At 42.4% G+C, this 21,612-nt stretch overlaps 1 protein-coding gene across 1 annotated transcript in view; it reads right to left on the bottom strand.

Annotated features, from left to right (window-relative positions):
• Positions 1-21,612, bottom strand: part of ddr2a (discoidin domain receptor tyrosine kinase 2a) — a 60,609-nt gene that overhangs the window by 12,823 nt on the left and 26,174 nt on the right. Inside the window, exons 3-6 of the mRNA XM_062997078.1 lie at positions 7,032-7,134; positions 5,689-5,920; positions 4,074-4,221; positions 572-674 (exon numbers count right to left, since the gene is read on the bottom strand). Of these exons, the coding sequence (XP_062853148.1) occupies positions 572-674; positions 4,074-4,221; positions 5,689-5,920; positions 7,032-7,134 (586 nt within the window). The remainder of the gene's footprint in view (positions 1-571; positions 675-4,073; positions 4,222-5,688; positions 5,921-7,031; positions 7,135-21,612) is intronic.

Raw genomic sequence — 21,612 nt, 5'->3', positions numbered from 1 at the left:
AACAAATGCTAGTGTCAGTTTCACCACAAGATGGTAGTGGTGTCTTATCATAGATCTGTACCTCTGTCACCCCTCAGAGAAAGATAGGGGTGTTTATTCTGTGGTTGAGTATGCTGACTGTGAGTGTGGGCTGTTCACACACAAACACACAGTGTCATGGAAAACACTGTTTAGAAAGGTATGATTTAAATCAGACATGAAATACACAAATCCTTCCATGAACACTCAGAACACCCTCTCATCATGTCATGTTGCAGTCATACCAACCAGTAACCCTGTAACCCTGTTATTCTTCATTTTAAGTGAATTTAAACCAATTCCGTTTTTGCCCCGAGTGTTTTGTAAACCACACAGACCCGGTTTAAACAAGCCCGAGTTAGTGTGGGTAGACTAGCATGTATACACGTATTGAAGTAAAATACTGGCTTAGACCATTCATATTCTATTTAGGTTATAAAAACAGACAAGTGGTTTTTCCTGTTATTGTCATGAATCATGAAGCTTAAAATAAATGATGGTGTTATACTTAGCTTAAAAGTTACACAATTTCTTCTTAACTGTAATTACTAACCTGTACAGTATGGCACCGTCATACACAGAGTCATTGAGGTGAGCATGCTGATCACTGATGATCATTTCCTGGCCTAGTGGGGCATTGTACGACACCAAACCATCTGGAAATAGACAGAGGAGAATGACATATATGAACTTTTAATTTTGTAAACATAATTAACATACTAATGTATTAATATTATTCATTCATTCATTCATTTTCTTATCCGCTTATCCAATTAGGGTCACGAGGGCGTGCTGGAGCCTATCCAAGCTTTTCAATGGGGGCAAGGCACACAGTAACACCCTGGATGGGACGCCAGTCCATCGCAGGGCAGACACACGTACACACACGCACACACATACACACACCATAAGGTTTTTGGCTGGAAACCACTGTTGCAATCTGACAACTCTGAAGGCCACATCTGAAGTTATAAATGGCTTAATAGAAGAGAGACAGACTGATTATTACACATTATTACGTGCAGCAAAATCTAGAACAAGTGGGACTTTTATAGCAGACTACATACGTTCAAAGGTTAAAATAAACTCTTTTACATTATCAAATACAAACTATTAAACTGGATTGCTACCCCTCATGTATACACGAGTGAAGCTTCTCATACCAGAGTATTAACAACACATCTGATTAGATAAAACGAAAGTGACCTGGAACGAGCTAAACGTGAGAGTCACTACAGCACTGCTGCTAAGCTACATAAACAGGGACTTATGAGCTTAATCATTGAACTGTATCAAGCAGGTCTGAGTTGTGTTTCACTGCAAGCAATAAAAGTACTGGCAATTCTAGAACTATATAATTTGGGTCACCATAGAGTGAACAAGTCCATAAACAAAAGTACATAAATGTAAAAATGTGTGTAATTAGTTTCTCCCAGATATGTTCATTTTTATTGGAGTTTGCTTATTTATGCAACGTCCACCAGGAAGAAGTTCTATATAAATATAAATATATATACAGTGTATCACAAAAGTGAGTACACCCCTCACATTTCTGCAAATATTTCATTATATCTTTTCATGGGACAACACTATAGACATGAAACTTGAATATAACTTAGAGTAGTCAGTGTACAGCTTGTATAGCAGTGTAGATTTACTGTCTTCTGAAAATAACTCAACACACAGCCATTAATGTCTAAATAGCTGGCAACATAAGTGAGTACACCCCACAGTGAACATGTCCAAATTGTGCCCAAATGTGTCATTGTCCCTCCCTGGTGTCATGTGTCAAGGTCCCAGGTGTAAATGGGGAGCAGGGCTGTTAAATTTGGTGTTTTGGGTACAATTCTCTCATACTGGCCACTGGATATTCAACATGGCACCTCATGGCAAAGAACTCTCTGAGGATGTGAGAAATAGAATTGTTGCTCTCCACAAAGATGGCCTGGGCTATAAGAAGATTGCTAACACCCTGAAACTGAGCTACAGCATGGTGGCCAAGGTCATACAGCGGTTTTCCAGGACAGGTTCCACTCGGAACAGGCTTCGCCAGGGTCGACCAAAGAAGTCGAGTCCACGTGTTCGGCGTCATATCCAGAGGTTGGCTTAAAAAATAGACACATGAGTGCTGCCAGCATTGCTGCAGAGGTTGAAGACGTGGGAGGTCAGCCTGTCAGTGCTCAGACCATACGCCGCACACTGCATCAACTCGGTCTGCATGGTCGTCATCCCAGAAGGAAGCTGACGCACAAGAAAGCCAGCAAACAGTTTGCTGAAAACAAGCAGTCCAAGAACATGGATTACTGGAATGCCCTGTGGTCTGACGAGACCAAGATAAACTTGTTTGGCTCAGATGGTGTCCAGCATGTGTGGCGGCGCCCTGGTGAGAAGTACCAAGACAACTGTATCTTGCCTACAGTCAAGCATGGTGGTGGTAGCATCATGGTCTTGGGCTGCATGAGTGTTGCTGGCACTGGGGAGCTGCAGTTCATTGAGGGAAACATGAATTCCAACATGTACTGTGACATTCTGAAACAGAGCATGATCCCCTCCCTTCGAAAACTGGGCCTCATGGCAGTTTTCCAACAGGATAACGACCCCAAACACAACCTCCAAGATGACAACTGCCTTGCTGAGGAAGCTGAAGGTAAAGGTGATGGACTAAACCCAATTGAGCACCTGTGGCGCATCCTCAAGTGGAAGGTGGAGGAGTTCAAGGTGTCTAACATCCACCAGCTCCGTGATGTCATCATGGAGGAGTGGAAGAGGATTCCAGTAGCAACCTGTGCAGCTCTGGTGAATTCCATGCCCAGGAGGGTTAAGGCAGTGCTGGATAATAATGGTGGTCACACAAAATATTGACACTTTGGGCACAATTTGGACATGTTCACTGTGGGGTGTACTCACTTATGTTGCCAGCCATTTAGACATTAATGGCTGTGTGTTGAGTTATTTTCAGAAGACAGTAAATCTACACTGCTATACAAGCTGTACACTGACTACTCTAAGTTATATCCAAGTTTTATTTCTATAGTGTTGTCCCATGAAAAGATATAATAAAGAAATAATAAAATTTGTGATACACTGTATATATACAGTATATATATTTGTTTGTTTAATGCATTTTCTCCCTTTTTTCTCCCTTTTAGCACGTCCAATTGCCCGATTGCGTCATGCTTCCTCTCCACCAATGCCGATCCCAGCTCTGATCGAGGAGAACGAAGCTAACCCACGTCACCTCTGACACGTGGGCAGCATGCCGTATGCATCTTGTCACCTACACTTTGACAAGTGAGTGCAGCTCAGCACTGTGTACTGAGAGACACACCCTGACAGCACTCTTTTCCCATCTCCGAGGCCCATCAATCAGCCAGCAGAGGTCGTAATTGCATTAGTTATGAGAGAGTCCCTATCCGGCTTCAATATCCCACCCATATCTGAACAACAAGTCAACCGTTGTTCATGTGGGTGCTCAGCCCAGCGAGCAGGCAAAGCTGAGACTAGATATGATGTATTCGAGATCCCAGCTCTGGTTCCAGCGTGTGTTTTTACCACGGCGCCACCTAAAAGAAGTTCTTTTTTGATACTTTAGATACTTTATTAGGAATGTGGTGGGTACCAAATCCATTCCTGATCCATTGGGCATAAGGCAGAAATACAGTCAGCACTGGGCACATTACTTGGCCCACCTATTTACATTTTTTTTTTACTGGCATGTTTTGGTAGGTGGAAAACAGTGATACAACATGCCAAATGTTATACAGAAATAAGGATGGAACCCAGTATTCTAGAGTTGTGCAGCACCAGCAATACTTGCATTGTCACTGTGCTGCTCTGATGCTTTCGAGCTACCCCAAAACAAATGATCAGAGGAAAACATATATTCTATACACGATATAAGATGAAGAGTAGAGTATTAGTACCACTTTTCTGGTTTCAATTCTTTTTGAATGTATATAAAAATAATGCTTGACTGTATAAACATTTAACATTTAAAATGAGTGAATGGGATGAACATAAATATGGTGAATGTTGCTTGGAGCAAATCTTTGTACCTAGCCACTCGCAGCCGTAGAGCTCCACACGCATGCAGACGTTCATGGAGTGGTCGATAACAGGCATGAAGCGCACAAATCGAGCAATGATGGGTGGATCCAGGTCCTTGAGCACAGTGTCATATGCATTTCTGTTCCCCTCAATCACCTTTAAAAACAGTCACACAGTTACTAACCTGATAACCTAAACAGTGTCATTGTAACAATTATCACTTACAATCATGATAGCAATGATGAGTTAAAAATCCAAGTGTAAAAAGCTGTAAAGCAGTTGGTGCCTGTAATGGGTCTATATTATAATTAATATTCTATATAAATTACGCTAGCCCAGTACCGCTGGGATCCAAGGTTCGAGTCCCATACACTGCTGTTGTGTCCCATTGGGCATCTACATACAGAAATATTTGACTATGTCTGGGTTTGCATGTTGTAGAAGGGTCCTGTTCAAGGTGTGTTATTTCATTACTCCCTGCGATTCCAGGCGAATGGTGACCAGTCTATTACATGGCAAACACACACACACACACACACACACACACTATGTTCTATGTCTTTTAACTTTTGGGAGGAAACCAGAGCAACCGGAGGAAACCCACACAAAGCATGTTCTCCCTGTGGACTCCACACAGAAAGGACTCCAGGTGGACCATCCAGGTGGAGAATTGAGCTCAGGCCCTTGCTGTGAGGTGACAGTGCTACCCACTGTGCCACTGTGTCAACTCATTTTAATTATTTTACCTTCTAATTTGGGCAGCACGGTGGCTAAGTGGGTAGCACTGTCGCCTCACAGCAAGAAGGTCCTGGGTTCGATCCCCAGGTGAGGCGGTCCTTTCTGTGTGGAGTTTGCATGTTCTCCCCGTGTCCATGTGGGTTTACTCCGGGTGCTCCGGTTTCCTCCCACAGTCCAAAGACGTGCAAGTGATGTGAATTGGAGATGCTGAATTGTCCATGATTGTGCTCGATATAACCTTGTGAACTGATGAACCTTGTGTAATGAGTAACTACCGTTTCTGTCATGAATGTAACCAAAAGTGTAAAACATGACATTAAAATCCTAATAAACAAACAAACAAACAAACCTTCTAATTTAGCTTTAAACTTTTTTTTTGTTTAATTTCATGTTTTAACACTGCTTTATCCGGTCAGTCCGGTGTTCCTGGAACCACAGGGAGTAAAGTAGTAACACACCTTGAACAGGACCTTTCTCCTTGCCCAATATCCAAACCCAGACATAGTCAATCATGTCTGTATGTAGATGCCCAGTGGTTCAACAGTACCACATGGGACTCAAACCCTGGATCCCAGCGTAGTGGGCTAGTGTAATTTATATAGAACTTAAATTACACTGTAGAATACGTTATTCTATACATAAACAATATAAAATAAGGCAGCTTAGAGCAGTTTTTAAAGACCCATCCCAGGCACCAACGAACTTACAGGTTTTTACACCTGAATTTAAAGCCAATAATCAGGTAATAAACTGACAATGCATGAAATAAAAACAGATCCACGGCACATGACTAACAAATCACTGATTATTATAATGTGTTGCAGTGCAGTAAAGATTTGCATTTGCTTTGCATGCTCTGAAAATGCCACAGTATTTGGCACTTACCTCCGTTCCTTGCCGGTTGCGCCAAGAGATCCAGCGGCTGCCATCACGGCTATATTTGATTTTGTAGGTCTGGGTGAATTCGTTCCCCATACCTCCCGCATGGCGCCCCTGTGTGTTCACCAGGGTGAGAAAGTGTAGAGAGCGAAGGTCGATCTGCAGAAACTCATTCATGTGTTCTGGTTCAGCTGTATTTTCTGGACACCAAGCACCATCACCTTCCTCAGAGTCCAGTCTACAACAAGCAAACCCATTAATATAATAATTAGTTTATATCTAATAGCAAAGATGGGCAATATTTCTTTTTCTATGCATTTTCTCCCTTTTCCTCCCAATTTTTAGCATGCCCAATTGCGTTATGCTTCCTCTCTACTGGTGCTGACCCCCGCGCCGATTGAGGAGAGCGACCTGATGAACTCCCCCTTCAACACGTGAGCAGTAGCCGACTGCATCTTTTCACCTGCATGAGGTGAGTTCATATGCGATCAGCCTTGTGCACGGAGAGCCACACCCTGATCTGCATTATTCCTCTACTCTGTGCAGACGCCAGCAGAGGTCGTAATTGCATCAGTTATGAGGTCCCTATCCGGCTCTCTCCCTGGATGAACAACAGCCAAACGTTGTTCATATAGCCGCCCAGCCCAGACGGATGGCAGAGCTGAAATTTGATATGATGTATTCGAAATCCCAGCTCTGGTGTGCTAGCGTATTTTACCGCTACACCACCTGAGTATGCATTTTTTCACCTACACTTTGACGAGTGCAATGCGGATCAGCACTGTGTACGGAGAGACACACCCTGACAGCACTCTTTTCCCGTCTCTGTGCAGGTGCCATCAATCAGCCAGCAGAGGTCGTAATTGCATTAGTTATGAGAGAGTCCCTATCCGGCTTTTTAATATCCCACCCCTATCTGAACAACAGGCCAATTGTTGTTCATGTGGCTGCTCAGCCCAGCTGGCAGGCAGAGCTGAGACTCGATACGATGTATTCGAGATCCCAGCTCTGGTTCCAGTGTGTGTTTTTACCGCTGCGCCACCTGAGCGGCCCAGCCATCAGCACTTCTGATCTAATCCATCTCTTACAATGTATATTTCTCTATTTACTAAGAGCAAAACATAGTGTAGTAGAGTTATAGTATTTTGGTAGTGGTATTTTACTGTACTACTAGTTTATTTTGTCCATTCCTAGAGATTATAAATTGTTAATAACCCAAAATGTAAATATATCACCCCAGTGTTTTTTTTTTGGTTGAGGGAAATGCATTTAAACCATTAAACTCCTAAAAGTCCTGGAGGCCACATACCCTGATGTGGTATTTCTAATAACACACGCCGTCTTCTTACCTGCCATATTTTGCTGCTGTTGAATCAGACCACTGACTTGAAGCTGAAATGTCTTCGTCTAAGATCTGCCTACCAGACATGCCAAGAGGAGATCGGCAAACACCTGCGGAAAATATTAAAAATAAGTATTTTGATATGCAGTGGTATATACAGTGCTTTGTTGATATCATGGACTTTAAATAAGTCATTAAACAGTGCCAATAAATTATCAAGTTTCATGCCAATAAATTATCAAGTTTCATTACATATATATCGGTTTTCATTCCATATATATCAGTTTTATTCAATATATATATCGGTTTTCATTCCATATATATTGTTTTCATTCCATATATATATCAGTTTTCATTCCATATATATCAGTTTCATTTCATATATATATATATATATATATACAGGGGTTGGACAAAATAACTGAAACACCTGGTTTTAGACCACAATAATGTATTAGTATGGTGTAGGGCCTCCTTTTGCGGCCAATACAGTGTCAATTCGTCTTGGAAATGACATATACAAGTCCTGCACAGTGGTCAGAGGGATTTTAAGCCATTCTTCTTGCAGGATAGTGGCCAGGTCACTACGTGATGCTGGTGGAGGAAAACGTTTCCTGACTCGCTTCTCCAAAACACCCCAAAGTGGCTCAATAATATTTAGATCTGGTGACTGTGCAGGCCATGGGAGATGTTCAACTTCACTTTCATGTTCATCAAACCAATCTTTCACCAGTCTTGCTGTGTGTATTGGTGCATTGTCATCCTGATACACGGCACCGCCTTCAGGATACAATGTTTGAACCATTGGATGCACATGGTCCTCCAGAATGGTTCGGTAGTCCTTGGCAGTGACGCGCCCATCTAGCACAAGTATTGGGCCAAGGGAATGCCATGATATGGCAGCCCAAACCATCACTGATCCACCCCCATGCTTCACTCTGGGCATGCAACAGTCTGGGTGGTACGCTTCTTTGGGGCTTCTCCACACCGTAACTCTCCCGGATGTGGGGAAAACAGTAAAGGTGGACTCATCAGAGAACAATACATGTTTCACATTGTCCACAGCCCAAGATTTGCGCTCCCTGCACCATTGAAACCGACGTTTGGCATTGGCACGAGTGACCAAAGGTTTGGCTATAGCAGCCCGGCCGTGTATATTGACCCTGTGGAGCTCCCGACTGACAGTTCTGGTGGAAACAGGAGAGTTGAGGTGCACATTTAATTCTGCCGTGATTTGGGCAGCCGTGGTTTTATGTTTTTTGGATACAATCCGGGTTAGGACCCGGACATCCCTTTCAGACAGCTTCCTCTTGCGTCCACAGTTAATCCTGTTGGATGTGGTTTGTCCTTCTTGGTGGTATGCTGACATTACCCTGGATACCGTGGCTCTTGATACATCACAAAGACTTGCTGTCTTGGTCACAGATGCGCCAGCAAGATGTGCACCAACAATTTGTCCTCTTTTGAACTCTGGTATGTCACCCATAATGTTGTGTGCATTGCAATATTTTGAGCAAAACTGTGCTCTTACCCTGCTAATTGAACCTTCACACTCTGCTCTTACTGGTGCAATGTGCAATTAATGAAGATTGGCCACCAGACTGGTCCAATTTTGCCATGAATCCTCCCACACTAAAATGACAGGTGTTTCAGTTATTTTGTCCAACCCCTGTATATATATATATATATATATATATATCAGTTTTCATTCCATATATATCAGTTTCATTTCATATATATATATATATATAATTTTTCATTCCATATATATATATATATTGTTGGCGGTTGAACCGCCTTTAGCTTTGATTACGGCACGCATTCGCTGTGGCATCGTTTCCACAAGCTTCTGCAATGTCACAACATTTATTTCTGTCCAGAGTTGCATTAATTTTTCCCCAAGATCTTGTATTGATGATGGGAGATTTGGACCACTGCGCAAAGTCTTCTCCAGCACATCCCAAAGATTCTCAATGGGGTTCAGGTCAGGACTCTGTGGATGTCTCATGCTCCCTGAACCACTCTTTCACAATTTGATCCCGATGATTCCTGGCATTGTCATCCTGGAATATGCCCGTGCCATCAGGGAAGAAAAAATCCATTGATGGAATAACCTGGTGGTTCAGTATATTCAGGTAGTCAGCTGACCTCATTCTTTGGGCACATAACGTTGCTGAACCTAGACCTGACCAACTGCAGCAACCCCAGATCATAGCACTGCCCCCACAGGCTTGTACGGTAGGCACTAGGCATGATGGGTGCATAACTTCAGCCACCTCTCTTCTTACCCTGATGCGCCCATCACTCTGGAACAGGGTAAATCTGGACTCATCAGACCACATGACCTTCTTCCATTGCTCCAGAGTCCAATCTTTATGCTCCCTAGCAAATTGAAGCCGTTTTTGCCGGTTAGCCTCTCTGACAAGTGGTTTTCTTCAGGCTACACAGCTGTTTAGTCCCAATCCCTTGAGTTCCCTTCGCATTGTGCGTGTGGAAATGCTCTTACTGTCACTATTAAACATCCCTGAGTTCTACTGTAGTTTTTCTACCATTTGATTTCACCAGACGTTTAAGTGATCGCCGATCACGATCATTCAAGATTTTTTCCTCGAAGATGATGTTTCCCCCCCCACTGTCGTTTCACTTTTTAATAATGCGTTGGACAGTTCTTAACCCGATTTTAGTAGTTTCAGCAAACTCCTTAGATGTTCTCTCTGCTTGATGCATGCCAATAATTTGACCCTTCTGAAACAGATTAACATCTTTTCCACGACCACAGGATGTGTCTTTCCACATGCTTGTTTAACAAATGAGAAGCTACTCACTGCATCAGTTAGGGTTAAATAACTTGTTGCCAGCTGAAACATAATCACCCATGCATTAATTATCCAATGGGAGGCTCTTACCTATTTGCTTAGTTAAATCCAGGTGGTGACCTTTTTTTGGCCAGGCAGTGTATAGTACATACATATATCTCGAGTTTCATTCCATATACAGTGTATCACAAAAGTGAGTACACCCCTCACATTTCTGCAAATATTTTATTATATCTTTTCATGGGACGACACTATAGACATGAAACTTGGATATAACTTAGAGTAGTCAGTGTACAACTTGTATAGCAGTGTAGATTTACTGTCTTCTGAAAATAACTCAACACACAGCCATTAATGTCTAAATGGCTGGCAACATAAGTGAGTACACCCCACAGTGAACATGTCCAAATTGTGCCTAAAGTGTCAATATTTTGTGTGACCACCATTATTATCACTGCCTTAACCCTCCTGGGCATGGAATTCACCAGAGCTGCACAGGTTGCTACTGGAATCCTCTTCCACTCCTCCATGATGACATCACGGAGCTGGTGGATGTTAGACACCTTGAACTCATCCACCTTCCACTTGAGGATGCGCCACAGGTGCTCAATTGGGTTTAGTCCATCACCTTTACCTTCAGCTTCCTCAGCAAGGCAGTTGTCATCTTGGAGGTTGTGTTTGGGGTCATTATCCTGTTGGAAAACTGCAATGAGGCCCAGTTTTCGAAGGGAGGGGATCATGCTCTGTTTCAGAATGTCACAGTACATGTTGGAATTCATGTTTCCCTCAATGAACCGCAGCTCCCCAGTGCCAGCAACACTCATGCAGCCCAAGACCATGATGCTACCACCACCATGCTTGACTGTAGGCAAGATACAGTTGTCTTGGTACTTCTCACCAGGGCGCCGCCACACATGCTGGACACCATCTGAGCCAAACAAGTTTATCTTGGTCTTGTCAGACCACAGGGCATTCCAGTAATCCATGTTCTTGGACTGCTTGTCTTCAGCAAACTGTTTGCGGGCTTTCTTGTGCGTCAGCTTCCTTCTGGGATGATGACCATGCAGACCGAGTTGATGCAGTGTGCGGCGTATGGTCTGAGCACTGACAGGCTGACCTCCCACGTCTTCAACCTCTGCAGCAATGCTGGCAGCACTCATGTGTCTATTTTTTAAAGCCAACCTCTGGATATGACGCCGAACACGTGGACTCAACTTCTTTGGTCGACCCTGGCGAAGCCTGTTCCGAGTGGAACCTGTCCTGGAAAACCGCTGTATGACCTTGGCCACCATGCTGTAGCTCAGTTTCAGGGTGTTAGCAATCTTCTTATAGCCCAGGCCATCTTTGTGGAGAGCAACAATTCTATTTCTCACATCCTCAGAGAGTTCTTTGCCATGAGGTGCCATGTTGAATATCCAGTGGCCAGTATGAGAGAATTGTACCCAAAACACCAAATTTAACAGCCCTGCTCCCCATTTACACCTGGGACCTTGACACATGACACCAGGGAGGGACAACGACACATTTGGGCACAATTTGGACATGTTCACTGTGGGGTGTACTCACTTATGTTGCCAGCTATTTAGACATTAATGGCTGTGTGTTGAGTTATTTTCAGAAGACAGTAAATCTACACTGCTATACAAGCTGTACACTGACTACTCTAAGTTATATCCAAATTTCATGTCTATAGTGTTGTCCCATGAAAAGATATAATGAAATATTTGCAGAAATGTGAGGGGTGTACTCACTTTTGTGATACACTGTATATTGGTTTTTATCCCATATATATCAGTTTTATTCCATATATTGGTTTTTATTCCATATATATCAGTTTCATTCCATGTATATCAGTTTCATTCCATATATATATATACAGTGTATCACAAAAGTGAGTACACCCCTCACATTTCTGCAAATATTTCATTATATCTTTTCATGGGACAACACTATAGACATGAAACTTGGATATAATTTAGAGTAGTCAGTGTACAACTTGTATAGCAGTGTAGATAGCAAATAGTTTGCTGAAGACAAGCAGTCCAAGAACATGGATTGGAATGCCCTGTGGTCTGACGAGACCAAGATAAACTTGTTTGGCTCAGATGGTGTCCAGCATGTGTGGCGGTGCCCTGGTGAGAAGTACCAAGACAACTGTATCTTGCCTACAGTCAAGCATGGTGGTGGTAGCATCATGGTCTTGGGCTGCATGAGTGTTGCTGGCACTGGGGAGCTGCAGTTCATTGAGGGAAACATGAATTCCAACATGTACTGTGACATTCTGAAACAGAGCATGATCCCCTCCCTTCGAAAACTGGGCCTCATGGCAGTTTTCCAACAGGATAACGACCCCAAACACAACCTCCAAGATGACAACTGCCTTGCTGAGGAAGCTGAAGGTAAAGGTGATGGACTAAACCCAATTGAGCACCTGTGGGGCATCCTCAAGTGGAAGGTGGAGGAGTTCAAGGTGTCTAACATCCACCAGCTCCGTGATGTCATCATGGAGGAGTGGAAGAGGATTCCAGTAGCAACCTGTGCAGCTCTGGTGAATTCCATGCCCAGGAGGGTTAAGGCAGTGCTGGATAATAATGGTGGTCACACAAAATATTGACACTTTGGGCACAATTTGGACATGTTCACTGTGGGGTGTACTCACTTATGTTGCCAGCTATTTAGACATTAATGGCTGTGTGTTGAGTTATTTTCAGAAGACAGTAAATCTACACTGCTATACAAGTTGTACACTGACTACTACTACTATATCCAAGTTTTATTTCTATAGTGTTGTCCCATGAAAAGATATAATAAAATATTTGCAGAAATGTGAGGGGTGTACTCACTTTTGTGATACACTGTATATATATTTTGTTTTTTGTTCCATATATCCAAAACATTATAACCACCATCAAAAATGTTAATAGCAGGGTTTAAAGATTTGAATTACTTTAGTAAGGGCCAAATCATTTAGGTCAGATGACTAGATTGGGGAATGTCCAGTGGGCACCCGAGTAGATTTTTCTTCTAGATGAAGTGGATGGCTGGGCACGCATTTATCAGGCCTGAAAAAAATTGCATCAGGACGCACTCTAGAATGACACACCTCACAATGTACAGGAGATAAAAGACCTTCTGTTAATGTCCTGGTACAAGATATCACGGGCCTTGTAGAGTCCATGCCTTGACAGGTCAGTGCTGTTTTGAGAGCATATTAGGTAGGTGGTCATATGTTCTGGGACAGTGGTAGCTCATTGGGTTGTGGGTTAGTTAGAATCTAGTCATTGTTGGGTCCTTGAGCAAGGTACTTCCAACCAAGCTGGAATATGTGGAAAAAGAATTGCATTGAACACGTGCACATGTAGTGTCTATGTACATTTGCTCCTGAGTAGGTGTATAGTGAATAGTATATGTAGAACATACTATTATTTGTAGTCAAATTGTGGTTCAGACCGTATAACTACAAACACTATTTGTATATTGAATGTTTGCCATTGTTACTCGTGTTCCATACACCCCCACCACGACTATCCCCAAACAGTCGTCCTGTAGGTCTGCCTGAGTGTAGGTCCGTATGTTGAAATCATAATTACAATGATAATAAATAAATCTGAAGTTTGCGGTTGAGACATGGCACTGAGAAAACAGTGTGGGTTTAGTTTGAAAAACAAGACAACACCCTTCTTCCCCCTCTAACATCTTGGTTACCCTACAGAAATATGTGAAAGCATATCATACTTTTGGCAGGCTCAGTCAGAGCATTTTTCTCTGAAAAAAAGAGATTTTCTTTTGGAATGAAATGATGGTCAGAGTCTGATGTGCTTCTTGTGTGGTCTTTACAAGGACATGATTAAAGTGCGCCCTCCTTCCCCTAAATCTTTAAAAAGTTTTACTGTAATTTAGTCCTTCTACTTCTGAGGCTCAGTGGTATGTTAACTGTAAACATTTATGAGCTAAAAACAAAACTGAATTACACACAGGCAACATGTGCTGTAAAAACAAGTGATGGTGATTATTTGGTCAATATTATTACAGTACAGCACAGAAAAAAGGCTATATTTTTATAGCTGAACAGTTCGGTTTCAAGTGTATGGCAATGTCTGTGAAAGGCATCACTGCTGGATGGTACAAACTCACACAGTCAGCAGTACATCCTGAATTAGACTAAACACTAAACTGGATTACAGACTGTTGGCCAACTAAGCTCAGATCTGATGGGTGGCAATTAAAGAGTAATTTTGGTCAAACATCACTGTTATTTTATTTATTTTTTAAATTCCTTTATACATTCGATTGTTCCTTTATTCGTTTATATAGTGGGGGCCAAAAAGTCTAAAAAAAAGCAAGTGGCAATTTAGAATTTTATGAATTTTTGGCGTTGGCCTTCCTTAACATGCAAACACTATGCATGAAAACCATTGTCACTTAACACAGTCCACCGCAGCATCAAGAAATGCAACCTGAAACTATATTATGTAATTACAAAGCCAAACATCAATTCTCCGCAGTGAGTTTTCCTGATGTGAGCTCATCTCAGATGCATCGAAAGAGAGTGGAAATGTTTGCTGTGGTCATATGAGTCCACTTTTCAGCTTGTTTTTGGGAAAAACAGACTTCAAATTCTCTGTTCCACAGACAGAAAGGACCATCCTGACTTTTATAAGTGAATGGTGCATCAGTGCCCAGTACTTGTGTGATACCATTGATACAGAGGCGTATACTGTATGTTGCCATCTAGGTGACGTCTTCTCCTGGAAAGTCTATGGTTATTTCGGCAGAAAATTACCAGGCCTCGTTCTGCACATGCTACAACAGTGTGATTTCATAGAGAAAGATTGTGAGCATGTGCTTGCCTGGTCTGCCTGCATGCCAGATCTGTTTCTTATTGAAAATGCATGGCGCAACATGAAGAGGAGAATCGGTCAATGGCAACCACAGACTTACACTCATTCATTTCATTCATCATGTAGAAGTGAAAGAAACGAACACAGTTAATCTGGAAAAATTGGAAAAATGGTAGACTAGTGGGTAGAGCCTTTGGCTATCAATCAGAAGAATTTCGGTTTAAATCCAGGCGCTGCTATGCAGCCACTGTTGCCCCTGAGCAAGGCACTTAACCTTGTCTGCTCCAGGGATGCCATACAATAGATGACAGTGCACTGGGATATGCTGAAAAAGAGTGTCATTGTACTGTACTACATGTGTATGTGAATATAAGACAAATAGAGGCATTATTTATTTCTTATTCTTATTTCTTATATATATATATATATATATATATATACAGTGTATCACAAAAGTGAGTACACCCCTCACATTTCTGCAGATATTTAAGTATATCTTTTCATGGGACAACACTGACAAAATGACACTTTGACACAATGAAAAGTAGTCTGTGTGCAGCTTATATAACAGTGTAAATGTATTCTTCCCTCAAAATAACTCAATATACAGCCATTAATGTCTAAACCACCAGCAACAAAAGTGAGTACACCCCTTAGTGAAAGTTCCTGAAGTGTCAATATTTTGTGTGGCCACCATTATTTCCCAGAACTGCCTTAACTCTCCTGGGCATGGAGTTTACCAGAGCTTCACAGGTTGCCACTGGAATGCTTTTCCACTCCTCCATGACGACATCACGGAGCTGGCGGATATTCGAGACTTTGCGCTCCTCCACCTTCCGCTTGAGGATGCCCCAAAGATGTTCTATTGGGTTTAGGTCTGGAGACATGCTTGGCCAGTCCATCACCTTTACCCTCAGCCTCTTCAATAAAGCAGTGGTCGTCTTAGAGGTGTGTTTGGGGTCATTATCATGCTGGAACACTGCCCTGCGACCCAGTTTCTGGAGGGAGGGGATCATGCTCTGCTTCAGTATTTCACAGTACATATTGGAGTTCATGTGTCCCTCAATGAAATGTAACTCCCCAACACCTGCTGCACTCATGCAGCCCCAGACCATGGCATTCCCACCACCATGCTTGACTGTAGGCATGACACACTTATCTTTGTACTCCTCACCTGATTGCCGCCACACATGCTTGAGACCATCTGAACCAAACAAATTAATCTTGGTCTCATCAGACCATAGGACATGGTTCCAGTAATCCATGTCCTTTGTTGACATGTCTTCAGCAAACTGTTTGCGGGCTTTCTTGTGTAGAGACTTCAGAAGAGGCTTCCTTCTGGGGTGACAGCCATGCAGACCAATTTGATGTAGTGTGCGGCGTATGGTCTGAGCACTGACAGGCTGACCCCCCACCTTTTCAATCTCTGCAGCAATGCTGACAGCACTCCTGCGCCTATCTTTCAAAGACAGCAGTTGGATGTGACGCTGAGCATGTGCACTCAGCTTCTTTGGACGACCAACGCGAGGTCTGTTCTGAGTGGACCCTGCTCTTTTAAAACGCTGGATGATCTTGGCCACTGTGCTGCAGCTCAGTTTCAGGGTGTTGGCAATCTTCTTGTAGCCTTGGCCATCTTCATGTAGCGCAACAATTCATCTTTTAAGATCCTCAGAGAGTTCTTTGCCATGAGGTGCCATGTTGGTACTTTCAGTGACCAGTATGAGAGAGTGTGAGAGCTGTACTACTAAATTGAACACACCTGCTCCCGATGCACACCTGAGACCTAGTAACACTAACAAATCACATTACATTTTGGAGGGAAAATGACAAGCAGTGCTCAATTTGGACATTTAGGGGTGTAGTCTCTTAGGGGTGTACTCACTTTTGTTGCCGGTGGTTTAGACATTAATGGCTGTATATTGAGTTATTTTGAGGGAAGAATAAATTTACACTGTTATATAAGCTGCACACAGACTACTTTTCATTGTGTCAAAGTGTCATTTTGTCAGTGTTGTCCCATGAAAAGATATACTTAAATATCTGCAGAAATGTGAGGGGTGTACTCACTTTTGTGATACACTGTATATATATATATAATGTTGGGTTTGTAATAGGCTGTCTAACAAGCTCAGGGTGATGTGTCCACATACTTTTGGCCATACAGTGTATATAAGGACTCTTTTGATAAGCTAGTTTTTTAGCATAAACATTACTCTACATCATTATGTTATAACAGTGAACAAACCTGTGAGATAATATAACCAGCATGCAACGCGATGCCAGTTAAAATGTCGCTATGTTCAGATGTCCTCGCGTGCGTATGTTTTTGTGTATGATGTATTTTGTGGCTGAAGGTTAGAAGTTTACTCGGAAGTGCACAAGGCCCCTTCCAGTCCACATGTCCACCTCTTCATCTCAACGGCAGGCCTTGTGTTCCTGCCAGCAACAACAAGGAGAGCAAAGAAGGCCTTTTTGTCCTTATTTTTTTTCCACCGGCTCTTTTCCAAATGTTTGCTTAAAACTCAAAATGGGGGAAACCTCAGAGGCCCATGATAAGCTGATACGGTCCAAAACAAGCAGAGTACCCAACAAAAAATCTCTGCCAGATGGGACCAGACTATCATCGACTCACCACACCTCTCTGGCAAACACAGGACCATGAATATTAGCGAATACCGTATGTTCACTTAGTGCTTTGTGATGGTGAACATGGCAGTGTTAGTCTGCTGCATGTTGATATAAGTGTACCACACAGAGCGAGAAGAAATCACATACATCCTGCACTTGGTAAAATAATCACAGACGCATAGACAGAGAGGCATTTACTCTGGCTAGCAATACATGTACTGTTCAGCTTTAAGCACATTCTTGAAGTGAAAGCTTTTTTCCAACGTGTCCTTAAAATAATAAGGTTCTATCTAGATAAAAACAGAAACTGCAGATAGAACCGGGTAATTCTATAGACGTGATCTAAAGCACATAAGAGCATGGACCATGAACAAAAATTCATCAACTGGGTCTGGCGCCACCCAGAAACTCTGGCCACAATAAAGAAAAGCACACTGGGTATAAGGGGGAATAATTAAAGGTTTATTTGTAATAACTAAGTAGTCATTGTTAATCACCAAATTAATTTGTAAAATACAATTGATTACAAGACACAAACTCAAAAAGCAAAGCAGTGAAATGTTGTACTGGTTCCATTCTATGAATCATCGAGTTCCAGTAACATCTTGTAAATAGTTTGATGTCATTAGTGTCTAATTACAGATTTGAGGTCTTTGTGACAAATAAAACCCTATAATCATTAAAGAAAACTCACTCTTACCATCCACCTCATGGATCTAAATACAACTGAACCCTCATAATCCTAACAGTACAAATGGGCATTTAAAGGCATGTATGTATATTTACATGGGTACTAAGGTACACATGTGCATGCATAGATATACATATACACAGTTTCACACCAGACCAATAGATGAGAAAAATAACAAATCGAAACCATTTTGTTTGCCAAAGTGTGCTATATCTATATGGTACATGTACAGAATATTCACATGTACTAAAAAAACAGCACTGAGAGTGCACCTCCCAAAGGCTAGACTATTCTCCCCCTCCCCTCCAAAGATAGCAAATCATGACTGTGTAGACACCCAGCTGGCTGATAGCAAAGCTGAAATGTGAACCCTAGTAAATTTTATCGCTGCGCTGAACCAGTACAAAAATTTGCTAATTCAGTAGAATTATAAGGCAGGAGATGCCACATTAACACAGAGTTTCTTGGCTATCTGACACAATTTGTATGTAAACAAATTAATAATCACATACTGTATGTATTTATTCTGTTGCAAACCTAAACTAAACTAGTCTGATAAAACTGGATAAAATTAAAATGTAGTTTATAATACAAATCAAAAAACAATTCCTGAAGCGAAACGTACCACAGATACTGCGGGAAGGTGGAAAAGTACAGCGGTTCTGTTGAACAAATGTATATAAGACACGGTCGAACTCCCTCCCACTCCCTTTCTATGTGTGTGAGGGTGGGGGTGAGTGTTGGAGGATTTGTGTAGTATCTCATTGCTCCAAGTGTCCCCTTTTCTCCCCGGGAACAGGCCAGCTTTTTTCATGCTCTGGCCTTGTGAATGGTACGTTTGTTTCACCATGTTTGCCATTTAACTGCTGGCTCCAACGTCTTGCACACACACACACACACACACACACACACACACACGCACACAAACACAAGAATACACACATTTGCACACAGAGAGATGTTAAACACAGACAGAATACACACTTGCACACAGATAAAATGTTTACTTCGGCAATATCTAACTTCAGAATAAAGCAGATTGATATTGTAATGAAGGGACAAAGAGAATTGAGAAATGAGAAAGACCTTATATAAGGTCAGACCTTAAATGTGTAGACTTTTTCTTTAGAGGAAGTCAAGATTTTGGTGAATACAATTTCCCCCATTATCATAAGGCATAAGAAGAGGTCTGTTAGACCTGATGCCACAACACTATCAGAAAAACTGTTTCTGAGACCCAACAGCTTGTGTTATAGGTGGCTGACAGGACAACAGAGTCAAGCACAAATTAACGCTGTTCGAAGTAAACAAGTTTGAGTTTCAACTGTGAGGAGAAGTCTTCGAGCTGCAGGTTTTAAAAGTCCAGAGATAATAACAACATGATGCTAAGACAGGCTTACGTGAGCCGTACGACAGTGTAAATAGATTACAGATGATTGAAAGGTCTTACAGACCAATTAATTGAATAATTGAAATCTTCATTTCTTAGTGCAAATGGATGGATACGTAAAATGAGACTGTTGGTCTGGTGGCCTGATGGTCTGGGTTTTTTTTTTTTGCTGAATCCAAAACTGGTAACTTGTACAGAGTGACTGTAATCCTGACAAAAAGGATTAGACAATAACCTCGGGTCTGCGTGTAGTTAGTCCATGGTCTACCAACTACACTAAGATAGTGAACTCAAACATGAAAAAGATGGCAGGCTTTAACTCCTACAATAGCCAGCACAGTCTTCAGAGCTAAACCAAGCTGGTTTGGAATAAACTGTGCGAACAACGATGCAGCATGAACAACGATTGACTGTTGTCCAGGGTTAGAGGGTAAGAAAGTCGGATCATAGCTCATAACTGGTACAACTGCGGCCCCTACTGGCTGACTGATGGCACCTGCACAGGGCTGAGGAATAATGCTGATGGGGGTGTGACCCTCCGTACACAGCGTCCATTAGTGTATGAACTCGACTCGTGCAGGTGAAAAATGCAGTCTGTACTGATTGCGTACCGGAGAGGGGCGCAAGTCAGTTGAGAGGCGTCCTCAGTCAGTGGTGAAGGGTCGAACCAGTATAGAGGACGCATTTAGGGTAATTGGACACGACTAGACTGGGGAGAAAAATTGGGGGAGAAAAGAGGGGAAAAATAGATAATAATAAAAAAAAAGTGCAGAAACTTTTTAAGAACCCTCGTATATACTGTATGTGGGAATCTCTGCAGCAGAGTTTTATTATATTGTAGAAGAAATGTCTCGATTATAGGTTCATCTGTTATATGAGAAAAACATGGCTACTTTGATGAAATTTCATTTTACAAGACAACTTCATGATTTTTTTCTTAAACTACAATTATTTGTTTTATGCCTCAATTTCAAAAGATGTTATGACAAGAATCTGCATTAATTTGAATAAAACTGATGTTCCAAAACTTCTGTGCTGAGTGCTGTGCAAAAAAACTTGTGCAGAAACTCACAAAGTCCCTGGAAAAATGAAAGGGAACCCGATTCAATGTTCTTTCCTGTTGTCAAAATGTCTGGTATGCAGCAGCCACAGACTCCGGCCTGATTGCTAAATCCACTCTAAACACTCTGACTTGCTCTTGTCCTACATTCAGTAATGAACTCAAAGCGAGTTCATAACCTCTCACAGCTCCTAGGTCATGTAGGTACATTTACACAAGCCAAACATGGATTTGACCTACTGACCCATGATATTCTGAAGCTTGATAAACCAAATAACCATACACAGCTAAACTATCAATATAAAAATACAATAAAACCTGCACTGTACCCTTATGTTTTTATTGTTTCCTTATGCTTGTTACTCGTGGAGATTCTTTAGCGAGTTCAGTACGTAATTCACGCTTTTGCGCTGACTGTGCTGTTGTTTGTTCCTATGTCCTATTGTTCCTCACTCACTCACTGTCTTAACTGCTTATTCAGTTGCGGTCGCAGGTGGGTGCTGGAGCCTATCCCAGCTTTTCAATGGGCGCAAGGCACACAGTAACACCCTGGACGGGGCGCCAGTCCATCGCAGGGCAGACACCATTTACCTATAGGGCGATTCAGTGCCTCCAATTAACCTGACTTTATGTTTTTGGACTGTGTGAGTAAACCCGAGCTCCCGGAGAAAACCCACGCAGACACGGGGAGAACATGCAAACAAGGACCCGGACCACCCCGCCTGGGGATCGGACCAGGACCTTCTTGCTCTGAGGCGACAGTGCTACCCACTGAGCCACCGTGCCTATTGTTCCTATGTCATTTTTTATGCATCTTCTCCCCATTTTTCTCCCGATTTAGCACACTCAATTTTGTCTTCCGCTGCTGAGAGATATCAGATTGCATCCAAGGAGAGCACGTCGCTGTACACGCCTCATCCAACACGTGTACAGTACAGCCCTCCTCTTCTCACCCCTGCATTCTGCCAATTAGAGTCCTTACACAGCGCATGAAGACCCACCCCACACATAGTCCGGCCCCCACCCTGCAGATACGGTAGCCAATTAGTAACTGCTGCAGGTACTGCCAATTACACCCAGCCGACCGGTGGCAACACCGAGTTTTGAACCGAGAAGTTCAGAAACTCGGTGCTGGTGTGCTAGTGGAATATCCCGCTGCGCC

Source organism: Trichomycterus rosablanca, chromosome 6 (genome assembly GCF_030014385.1).
Source record: "Trichomycterus rosablanca isolate fTriRos1 chromosome 6, fTriRos1.hap1, whole genome shotgun sequence".
Lineage (NCBI taxonomy): Eukaryota > Metazoa > Chordata > Actinopteri > Siluriformes > Trichomycteridae > Trichomycterus > Trichomycterus rosablanca.
Note: the sequence above shows the minus strand (reverse complement) of the source record. Positions and strands in the feature narration are given on the sequence as shown.